The sequence below is a fragment of the Battus philenor genome, unplaced genomic scaffold, assembly GCF_028537555.1.
Source record: "Battus philenor isolate CCGP_79_NKW_IND1 unplaced genomic scaffold, ilBatPhil1.0.hap1 SCAF_28, whole genome shotgun sequence".
Classification (NCBI taxonomy): domain Eukaryota; kingdom Metazoa; phylum Arthropoda; class Insecta; order Lepidoptera; family Papilionidae; genus Battus; species Battus philenor.
The window spans coordinates 5,532,528-5,545,289 of record NW_027181691.1 but is presented as its reverse complement, the minus strand read 5'-3'; the positions used below and the strand labels follow the sequence as shown (position 1 = coordinate 5,545,289).

At 33.3% G+C, this 12,762-nt stretch overlaps 1 protein-coding gene across 1 annotated transcript in view; it reads left to right on the top strand.

Moving 5' to 3' along the window:
- The window catches only part of LOC137925986 (muscle segmentation homeobox-like), a 34,789-nt gene extending 28,264 nt beyond the window's left edge, over positions 1-6,525 (top strand). Inside the window, exons 2-3 of the mRNA XM_068769497.1 lie at positions 4,540-4,724; positions 5,250-6,525. Of these exons, the coding sequence (XP_068625598.1) occupies positions 4,540-4,724; positions 5,250-5,513 (449 nt within the window). The 3' untranslated portion in view covers positions 5,514-6,525. The remainder of the gene's footprint in view (positions 1-4,539; positions 4,725-5,249) is intronic.
- Positions 6,526-12,762: the final 6,237 nt, after the last annotated feature.

The window sequence follows — 12,762 nt, the reverse complement described above, 5'->3', positions numbered from 1 at the left end:
ATATGTTGTTAAACAACAAAACTGTTTCATTATACTTTTTCCTGCGTAATGTGTTCTAAATTTAAATTAAAAAAAAATCTTGCTTCATTATTAGACATTTAAATTATACCCATTATTTATTTTTAATTTATGCGCGCATTAATATTCTTATCGATTAGCAAAGGAATACTAATTGATAAGAACGCAGTGAATTATTGTCTGTCGCCCTAGTCAAATAAATTGTTCCTAATGAGACGTAGTTTTCCAAAGTATGCCTTCAATTGGTCACTGTAAACTTGACTTTTAACACTTCGACGTTCGCATTGGATCTTTTCAGTTGTTCGTACACCGTCGTAGTCGTTTCAGTTTATAGACGACCATTGCAAGACATGGGCCTCTCCCAAAGAAATATATAAATAGATATTTTTTTTCACAAAGAAATATTCATCTAATGTGAAATGTCACTACTCTACAAAAGTTATTAAGACTCGTTTTTTAAAGATTTGTATTTGTATAAGGAAGAATGAGTTTCCTACAGAAGTCATAGACTCCTACTTCGAGAAAATTATTTTCAGATAGGTACCAAAAATTTGTTAGCACAAGTTCTATTTATTAGTTTGGAAAAATAACAAATCTCACTAATACAGAATAAGTAAGTGTTTAAGTTTTATGATATAATAAAACGAATAAAAATTGAATATTGAAATTAATGACTTCCATCCAGACGTTGGAAGTATGCATCTCACAGCATCGGGGTGCGTAATAAGGAACGATTTGATTACCTAAGCTAGACCCTGAAGATACTTTACGTAAATGGACCAGACAGTTAGTATTATAGTCAAAACGTATGTTTATAACTCTTATTATTAAGTACAAGCTAATTACAAAGTACTAATTGACATGGAGACAGTGATGGATAAGACTAGTGCGTGAAAGTTTGTCCACACGTTGATAACGTCTCGCTACGCCCGAATGACACATGAAATATAATGTCCATTCATATCGCATGTTTGGATCTGTTCAGAGAAATTCTAACTGGACTGCGCCTTACACATACGTCTGTATTCGCCTTTACTTGAACACGTTAATGATTTAGTGTCAATAATTTCAACCACACAATCACATCAATCACTGCTTACCTCGGACCATTGATCCTGTTTACAACCTCTTCAGGGGCATCGGCACATATGTTAAAATAAATCCTTTTTTTATTTGTTAGTTAACCAGCTATATGTGGTACAGTCAATGCTTGCGGCAGCATCGCTTCCTTTTTAGAGGAGCAAGAGAACCGCCACAATTTCTTGTGGTTTTGTTACAAGGTAATAAGTGACGTAATTAACATAACAAAACCGTGTAAGAGGATACTGTAATATATTTTGAGAACATATCGTATAAAATAAAACAAAATGGAAAAATTGAGAGAAAGAAAAATGTAAATAGTCGATATGAAATGTAAATTATTAAAATTTCAAGAAATGTAGCGTTGTGTGAATGTAACGTACTAAAATGAATGTTGTGAGAGTGATAGAAAACATGAAGAATGAAAGAGGAAAGAAAGAAGGAAATTGTGGAGAATGACAGAAAGAGATGGTGATAATAAGAAGGTCCCTGTCCCAAAAATAAGATTGGGAACGAGAATTATAAAAAAGAGATGTATAAAGAGAGAAAAGATAAATCCAATTGGAAATCTATTGGCCCTGACTATGTCCAGTAGTGAACGTCCCATGACTAAATTAATGAAGATAAAGAATAAATACCTATCTTTGAGCTGCCACTTTCACTTACAGTTTCGGTTAACTGCTTCGTACTAGTAGCGTATTTCTCTTGTTAGTACAGATTAATCACGTGATCTGATATCTGATAATGTTTTTACGAAACGAATGACGAAACAGTTAATCTGTGTTTAATGTGTATAATTTTTACACCTCTAATATTCCCGGCCGAGTCCGTACTGTTAACTTTTGTGTTGCTCCTTTCACAGTTTGAAAGGAAAAATAAATTAATGAAATGTATATTAGAGCGATGATTATATATTATCATAAATTTTGAAGTGACATAAATAATTATTACTTTCAAAAACAAGTTTTTGATGTTTACGGTACAATGCAAAAGTTTGCGTTTTAACAATGCAGTTATATTTTTATTGTAATGCTATATAGCAAACGAAAGTACGGTTGCTCTAGTATTCTAGTACTATATTCTGCTACTACTATATTCTATACTCTAGTACTCTATGACATTATATATGAGAAAAAGACGTACGAGTATGTAGTTTTACTCACGAAGTTTTTCCATGTCTAAAAAGTGAAGCCGAGTTAGTGGACCAAATTTCTGGGTTTGCGGTTTTGGTTATATATATATGTATATATATAATCGAGCAATTGTAGCTTACTTCTTTAAAACCGAAGTTTTGTGTCGCCGATTTGACTCTCACTCTTAAACATTTTTATATGATACATGTATTACATCTCGATTGATCTTAATAATTTTTAAGGGCGATGTAATTCGTCATCTACTTCGCAACTACGTAGCAGCTTTATTATGATTTGAACTTGATTACCTAATGCAATTTCCGGAAGACAAGACCTTACTCTCGACGCCGGAAACCCCCCTTAACCCGCTATAAGTACAATGTAACTTCGGCAGCAGGATAACAAAAAAAAAACAGAAACGCTGCACTATCATTTGCTATTATAATTAGAGTTAAACTATATAGGTAGAGATAAGTTAACAGATATAATGTTATTAATAGAGACATTTCGTCCGAAGAACAACGTTTTGTTTGATGCACCTCCGTCAAGCGTAGGTGTTAATATGAGGCGGTAAGCAATACAGTTAACTGTTACAAATTCATAATACTCTCGTTTATCAGCCGCACTCGCGTAAAGGAAAGAACGTAATAGATGTTAATGAAATCCCATCTCAATAGTCTTCAGCGATGCGATCTATACATATGCATGGAGAGATTATTGGATTTCAACACACATTTCTTGAATTCGAACGCATCTCTACACAGATAGAAAAGATTCCAGCCAGTTGTCGCTATCAAATTAAGTTTTTATGACCACATTAGCTCTGCGTGTGTTTTTAAACGGAAGTTATATGCAGATCGAACATTTCGATATCGGACGCTCGGCATAAAGCAACAGTTTTTAAACTTAGCGATTAGCTGTTATCAGTATTTATATAATAACGGAATTTAATGGGTCGGCTCAATGGCGCATGAGTACTACTACGCATATACTATGTAAAACTAACGGTTTAATATGCCTAAAGCGCAGGGTATAATAAATCTAATGTAATTATCTAACTTTATCGGTCCATTACAAGCATTATTGAGTCTAAAGTTTTATTTTTCTATCGAACTGGATATGATTTTTTTTTTTTAATCATCTACATTTAACGTCATAAAGTAAATGAAAATATGCTGTTAATATTAGCAGCAAGTTATGTTATTATTTAAAATTTAGATTAGATTCTTTCTTTTAAAACAAATAATGATTGAATTTGTTTTGCTCCTGTCTTGTGTAAGAAATATAAAAAAAAAACTAAATCTTTATTTTATTAATAGACGGTGCATTTCACTATACAGTTCCCATAAAGATCGTGATTTGACCTCAGTCACCCAATACCAAACGCACTCTATCACATAATCGAAGGACCGTATCTCTGAATCGGTTAAATAAATGTTTGTAATCGGTTCGCCGCAGTGAAAACCGGCAATTTGCTTACTAATAATCCGCTCATCACTAAAGTTAAAAAATTACGTCGTATAGATCGTATCGCGTACAGACTTCGGATCGTTATTCTCCGTGTTTTATTTTAAAGGTTTTATTGTACGTTTTATTGAAATCGAGGAACGAAGCGGCGCGCCACTTGTTATTGAGTCGTTCAGACAATTCGCATAGGTTGGATTCTGTGTGCCTATTTTACTGCAAGCCTTGGAACGTTTGTAAATGATTACTTCATTGTCTGTGATATATCTAGGAACGTCGTTGTAAATACGTCGATTCCCCTACCAACGTTTATAATTCAAACGAAAAATTCTGTTTAGCTTAACCGCGGTTAGAAAATAGTGACATATCGTGGTCATTCAGTTTAACCATGCTCCTTGTAATGTATGTCATTGTAAACGACAGAGACGCGTCTGTACTTTCTAAATTGCTAACGGAAACTGATATGATCTATTGATGTTAATGTAATTAAAGCAAATAAACAATTATTTGCTAATTATTCATTGCATTCGATAGTATGCCTTCAATTGGTCACTGTGTACTTGACTTTTTAGTTAGGGCTAGGCCGGTAGACAATGACGATTCACTGCATTCTGAATGTGTGCATTGTGTTGCATTGTGAAAGGAATGTAGTGTTTATGGTTTATTAAAAGAAATAAACAACTTGTGTAATTAATTAAACCAATTATTTAACGCGATATATTGTACACATTTTTAAAATTATGAACACGATAAAAACAAGCAGACCTTGCTCCGTAAAAATATTGTTTAACGTCCTAAACTGAATGTTCGTTGTATAAACTTAAAGTTTGTTTTTCTTCAACAGACGCTAACGGTGAGCCGCCAAAGCTTAAATGCAACTTGCGGAAGCACAAACCAAATCGCAAGCCGCGGACGCCGTTCACCGCTCAGCAGCTGCGAGCGCTCGAGAGCAAGTTCGTGGACAAGCAGTACTTGAGTATCGCGGAACGTGCTGAGTTCTCGTCGTCTCTTGGACTATCAGAGACGCAGGTAAATTATGTTTATTTTTTTATACACGTGTCCGGACTATTCTCTATTTTCAAAAATATTACGAGAGCGTTTCTAATTTGGTTTTAGTTAAACTTTGTATTTATTTATTTACTATCACATAGTAATTTTGTGTACATCAAAAAATGAAAATCGATTTGATAAAAAAAATTATTATCTCATTATGTTCCCCTGTAATGACTACTTTCAAATAAAGCAAATATGCTGGTCTGTCCTTCTACAAACATAGTCGACTTTTTAATGGCATTTCTACAAATTTAATAGAGTAGCAATCCTTAATAGTTAAAACAGTAGTAGTAAAATCGAGAATGCCGTATGTAGACCGCTTACAATTGGACGCATTAGAAATCTATTGAGGAAGTCCATGCCCAGCTAAAATAATGATTATCACTTTGAAATCGACTTCGAAATTTATCTTAAATCATTTATTTTAAATCAATTTTTGTTTTATAGTTTTTGTAAATGAAACTTAAACATATTTTAACGTAATATTGTTCTATCCAACAGGTAAAGATTTGGTTCCAAAACCGTCGCGCGAAAGCGAAACGCGTCCAAGAGGCGGAGATCGAGAAACTCAAAATGGCGCAGTTTTCCCGACATCCCCACCACTTGTACCCGCATCCCGCTCTCCAACAGTACTTCCACCCCCACCCCCTGATGGGGGGAGGTCGCCCCATGCCGCACATGGGCTTACCGCCGCATTTGTCTATGGTACAATCTCCCGTATCGGGGACCTCCTCGCCTAACACTCAGGCGGGCGGACAACAGTAAAAACTAAACAAGAACTGCTAGACTGCCACAATGAATGCACATGTCACAGCCAAAACCGGTTTTTCGTTGGAATTCTTTTACCCTAGTACGAACTAAGTTTTACTAAATGCCTTTGTTAAAACTAGAATTTACTACTGATTTTCAAATAAATCTAGTTGTCAATCAGAGCTTTAGTTAAAATCATGAAAAAAACTAACATGGTATAAAAAAATATTTACTTTCAAAGAAATATATTCAATAACTACCCAGTCATGTATTTTGTAAAGTAATAATTAATATCCCAGAAGCATTGAAACTTCCTTAAAATTTAAAAAAGGTTGAGGATTTACTTGTCATGCAAACAAACTATGGAAACTACATTATATCTAGTAAGGACTAATTTTAAGTGATGATTCTTTTGAACATTAACTAATTCTAGTTTTAAAAAAGAAATAAATAAAACTTACTAGAAACAAAAGGAAAGAAAAACTGGTTTTTAATTTAACATATATATTACAAAGCCTGTGAAACTGGATGTTGCGTACGGTATACTTGCTTTCTTTGTTGTAATTTAAATTTCGAAATGAGCCGATATTTTTAAAAAAGTAATTTATTTTTATTTACCTTGACAAATATCTAGAAGGCCAGTAATCGAATCACCTTTAGAAACTTTCCCAGTTAATAAATATTAAATTAAATGCTGTTTACCGTACTCAACAGAAATGTTACTGCCAAATTACTTGTCAAAATAGCAGTCTGAATAAAAAAAATCAAAATTTAACATTAAATAGTTTTTGATACAATCAACTTTGTACATTTATATTGGAAAATTGTAAATTATTTTGTAAATATTAGATTGATAAACGTAAGAATCTTAAATATTACCGCAATTTCTTTAAGTTATATATAATATATTGCTAGGAATGTAAAACCAAATTTAAATTTCTTTGTGTTCTTATAATATTTTTCCAAAAATGAAAGTAAATGATTTGTGAGAATTTATAAAATGTATATTACAAGCATTTTATGTAAATAACGGTTTATAGCATGTAATTTGTACTTGTGTAGTAAAATATATTAATTACCCAAGAAAACGTTGTTTTTATTGCTACTAACGAAAGTAATAAGAGAGATTCATATTGAATTCATATTGGACAAAAAAATTCAATTTTTTGTTTAATAATATTTCCAATTATATATATTATATACAAATTTTATAACCTTTCTGAAGAATTAATTAATGTAAATAATTTATAACGCCCTATGAAGGCTTATTAACATTCATATTTGAAAGTTTTATTTTGAGCTTGCGAATCGTATCTACAGATTAAAATACAGAAAAGCGTCGAAACTATTCTGCTGGCTTAAAGAGCTTGTACGACGGCCCATTACAATGATAACTAAACGATGACAGCTGTCTCGACTGAATTCTCTCGTGACATCACCTGTCTTCGGAGCATCATCTAAGTTTTATCAGTTTTAAGTATACGTCTAAATATAAAAATGAACTATCCAGCTATGCCTTTTTCATATCTTCTTTAAACTACGAAGAATTATTTAATTCTGTTATTATTCTTGAAATTAACTATATTCCATTTTTGTTAAAATTCACGCAGTTGTCTGATTTTATGAGCATGTCAAACACTAAATAACATAACTTATTTTTCGGTGGTTGACAGCTGCAGTGGGGGAGGGGGGAATCTGAAGATGTTAATGCTATTAGCCCTAAGGCTTTTACAGCTTCATCGGTACTGAATTCACGGAGCGGAAGCGTCCGTGAACTAGATTAACAGCAGCAGTGTGTCATTTAAAGTTGTACGGTAACATTTCAAAAAGTCTCGCAGTTATCAAACAACTTTCGTACTAAAAGAACACTTTCCTCTTCTCTTATAAACCACAGAGTATATTTAAACAACTCCCAGAGGGCACTCAAAAATATCGACTCTTTTTAGAGTACTGCGGCTAATTTAATCTTTGGCTTCGTCGCCAATCATGACAGATCATGAATCATGATTGAGGATGATCACTTCCGCCGCCGCAATATCCGCATTACTACTATATTAAAATTAGTTATTGTTGCTATCTATTTCTGTAGACGATGTACTGTCAAAACTTCTTGGCCTGTCTCATTCCAATAGGAAAAATAAGTTATTGCACCCTTTTCAGAGCGATCACTTTGTATTGGATTATTGCAAACAGAATTAATACCATTAAAGCTATATATTAACGCCTTTAAAGATTGTAAACCTATATTTAATCATTCCGTGTATGTATATAACAACAAATATTATTATTTGTTACTTCAAAGGAAAGTGCAACTTTGAGAGTTATGCACTTATTTCACATATTATTTCATTTATTCATAAATTTTTGCCATTGAGGCCTGTAGTTTCAGAATAAGTTTCAGAGCTGCAAGTCAGAGTCAATAGTACACAATAGCTTTTGTACCGCTTGTATCCAGCACTGGATAACCGGCATTATTTAAATAATACCCCAACCGATAACAAATGACGTTATTAATGATAAAAATGATAAGCGTGTTGTCATTTGTGTGGAGCACTAATTTAAATATATCCATTAAAGTTAATTATGCGATAAGGTACGGGTCGGGTCGCGATATATTGCGATTTGCGCGATTTGTTGTGATACGAGAGGTTACACTGTGCCGCGGTATCGCACGCCGCCGAACGGAGAATGCTTTGCGCCGACATCGACTGCCAATCATCTATTTAAATAATTAAATTAGCATTCAAAATAGATACAGTATTATGCTCATCTAACAAGAACAAACAAAGATTACTATAAATATAAAAATAAATCAAAACAACTGAATACTTGTTTTGATTTATTTTTATGGTTAAAAGGTAAGTTATCAAAGAAGTAAATAGACTTAACGTATTGTATCGGACTAGTCATATTCCATCTGAAGAACACGCTCCCATCCGAGTGCGGAGGCGTCTATCTCGTCACGTAAGTCATATTACCACCAGATTAATCACAAATTTCAGATGTTTGAATCATTGCAAATCGTTATTTTCTAGTACCCGGATAAAAAAGAGTAATCGCCACATAGTGTAATGCTTCTTTCTTATATAGTTTATAAGCAAAAATGACGGCGAAAGTCACAGTCACTATTACTTAAAAAAATATATGACGAAAAAAAAATTGCGAGAAAACAATATCTTCATTTTACTAGGGTTTGCCATCCTTAACGTCTTTGTCTGAGAAATTACAATTTTCATCTCCTTCTTTTATTCATATATTTATATTATTATTAATTCAGGATTATGTAGTGATTACTTGTGAACACCTTGCGTGTGAATCATAAGATTTAGTGACTTCAGAATTAGCACAAATATTTTATTTGCCAAGTAGAGATTAGTTAAGAAAAAATTTTACGAAATTATATCTGTAAGAAGTGAAGGCGATCATTAAAAAATAACTTTGTACAAACTGTCGTTCTTAATGGTATATAACTTGGCCAGAATATTTGTTTGCACGCTAGTACAATGTATAATATACACAATTACATTTGTTTTCTTAATTCTTTCAGCAGTGAGTTTCGAAACGTTTGTGTGCAATTTGTTTAAAAACTTATATGGGTTTGCTGACTTTTTTTAACACCAACGATAGTTTTTCAAAATTCAAAAATCGAATATTCTAATTTAAAAAATTCGTGACATCTCAAAGCATATGCGTTGTATGATCTCTCTATTCTCTAGGAGCTCTGGATGAAGTAACGTCTTTTGGCGTTTATATACTTCAGCAAAATCATGAATCAAAGAGGATGCTGTAGGAGGTTATTCTTTAAGGGCAGAGTGAATAGACGAATTTCAAAAGGATGCTTTATTTTACGATGGACGGATCTAGTTCAAGTACTCACAAAATCTTCCTTTGAAGAGAGCGTGCGAAATGTGAATGCTTTGTGACGACCAATCGCGTTAGAGATATAATCGTATTGCCGCCCGAAAATATTTTTTATCATACGTCGAACGTTTTACCTACATCGAAGTTTTATTTGTCCCAATTCTAAATTATTTTATTTATCAAATTATAATAATTAGGCAAATGTAAACAATTAGATTATATGTTATCGTAAATTGCTGTTGTTTATATTATAGACGGTTGCGTAATGCGATATATTTAAAATTGGGATAAACAGAAATATTATAATTATAATATCTCATTAGAAGCGTGGCTTCAGAACTTACTGAACATTGGATGCAATTTAAGCAGACCAAGTTTAAAATTCATCGTTACGGGAACATGTGGTATATATGCGTTAAACTTTCCTTTTATTTAGATTTGACTGCGAAGCTATCATCAGAGACTGGATGATGTATTAGCTAAGAATATATCTCCAGAAATTATTGAAGCAGCATCAATGAGTTACACATAGATACATTAAAAAAACAATAAATAATTATTTTCGAAAGCTCTATCTACGCCAAACAGGTAATTGGTACGCTTCACTTACCAATAACTATGTCATGACTTTTCTAATAAAAATGGTTTTATTAATTAACTGTTTCCGATTATTTACTTTGCCTACTGCGATTTCCTGGGTGATTTGGTTACGTAACTCAAAAAGATAGAGGAAACTTCAAAAGGATTGTTATCAATTACAAGGTCGAAAGAAAAAGACCATATACCTCACATAATTAAGCAGTATGGTGTCATACATGCAAGAAAACACTATAATTAATACCGCAAGAAGAAGGAGGAGAAGGAATACATATGGAGTGTAATTAAAGAAATATTAAGTTTGTATGCACATCAATGACGCTAATATTTTTTAAATTATCGTCTAAACTCCATGAGAAACATATCTGGTAAGATTCCACCTATTAATGTTGAAAAACTAGTAATGTTAGCAATGCAGTGGAAGATGTCTATCATATTAAAATGGAATGTTCGCGAATGTGGATTTACGTAAGAAACTGTTTCATAACATGTATAACTCGGATGTTTTTTATTATATTTTAATGCACCCATATACGGAAAAAGCAAGGTTTTTGTACAAATCTATGTTTGGTTATTAAAGATAGGTCATTTTTTACAATTAGTATATGCAATTGGACTTATTCTGCAGAAAAAGACTCCATACGATTCATTAAAAGACTAAGTTAAAAAAACGACAACTTTATCTTTTTTAGACTGTCTATTTGTATAAGTAACATAAATGTTTCGGTTACGGCAATCGACGCGCTGTACTGGAGCTCGCCACAGCTCATTTACTTGCAAAGCAATACATTCAGCGCCTCTGCTTGATCGTTTCGAGCTAATTACCGAATGCAACAGCTTCGCGTGCGCAATTACCTCGTAATTAAAAATAACTTATTAATTTTGTACTAAACGCGCGGCACTCTCGCCCTTAATTGCCAAAATTAATCACGTTAATGTTGCGTGCTTGTTAATTTTCAGGGCATAGGGGCCAGCTTTGTGCACGAATCCGCTCGTAACGCTCCGGGATGGGATGTTGTTATAGTGCAAAAAATGTAGCGGGAATTTATTTTACACTAATTAATACAATATAACTAACAAAAGTTTTTTTTTTTTTATACAGTTCGTTCGTGTTAAGAATGTAGTGATTCTTGTTTATCCACCGGCCCTGCTTCGCCTTGATTCTTCAACCATTCAAATCGTTCGTAATTCCTTCAACTGATTACATTGTATGTGAATGCAGTATTTGTGTGATTGGTGGCGCCGAAAGGTTGGCGAGTGGCGACCAGGAGCCGGTAAATGCGACGTAGGTAAACTCGCCATGAATCGATGACATTGTCACGGTCGCTGGAAGTCGCTCGCAGAGCAAGATATTCGTAGCGATATTTGGGAGAGGTACATGCCTTGCAGTGGGAGACTACAGGCTGACGTGATGATCACAGCGATACTGGCTTACTAATGAGGATCGATTTGATTGATGTATGATTTGGGATGTGACTAGACTGACGGACAATTATGATTCACTGAGTTCTTAACGCGAACGGAATGAACGCAGCCGGGTATAGTTTGTTAATATTTCGAGGATTATTACAATCCACATGATTTTATTATGTGCAACAACAACGATTAAACCTAATATAATGTTTTGTATCATGATTAGTAAATAAGGCCTTAAAAAGTTTTTATAAAGAATGACTGTTTTACTTTAGGATAAAAATTGAGATGTTATTGTGATTTTTACGTTGTTATTGCGTTGTTAGTACAACACCGGCTTATAAAGGAGATAGTGAGATAGTAACAAAATAAACAGAAACTTAGAATCAATAAAATGCCAAACAAATGATAAAATTATTAGGGTAATAATTGTATAACTCTAGAAGGAAGAAGGAAGTGAGGCGATGAACGGAAGAAAAGTATGGAAATGAATGAAAGATCTTGTGGAGGAATTTAGAGAAAAGAATGAAAGACATTGAGCAGGATGAAATATGAGTCGTTGCTTTACTGAAGAGTAAATGACTAATACATAGCAAAGAGAAAAGTATGTAAAAAAATGAGTGCTGCTATTGAACACGAAGTTGTTTTACTGCATGTATACACTGTGTGCGAAGTTCCAGAGCTGAGGCACGCTCATTAGGAGGCACTCGGGCGCGTCAGGAGATAGCTTGGCGGGAATGCGATCTGTCATGTCGCCAGCTGATTCTGCGTTCCGAATTTAAATAGCCGGAACGGATGCGACTGCTCTATTTGTAATTTTGAATTAGCTATGCGGTAATTGTTTTAAATCGAATCTTTTTTTGAGTAAGTGTTTATTGTTTTCTGTCGGCTTTAGAATGTTTGGGAAGATGTTGCTACTTCTAATTTAATTATACAAGTTTTCATATGCAATACGAACGTTTTAAGTCTTGATTTACGCTTGCATAAAAGAAAATAGGAATACACTGGATGGGGGCATCGGAAGACCAGCTAACATAGCGGTCTCTGGTGGAGGACTATGTCTCCAGTAGACGTTTGTAAGCCTCTACCAGCTGATATGATGTTGATGATAAAAAATGTAACTTTTCTTTTCCTACTTGTTATGTATAATAATTTAATTATCTTTAATTACACATAAAAACTAGTATGTATTAGATGACCATTCACAACCATTTTAAAACTTAAATATTTCAAAACCTATTACATTTTATTACAAGATCTCCAAAAAATTACTAAAAAATTACAGGTTAACATTCAAAACAAGGTATATAACTTGCTGCATTTTGTAAAAAAAAATGGATTGTCGGCAAATAAATAATTTAAAGAAAAACTATCGTATGTTATTATAAGCAAT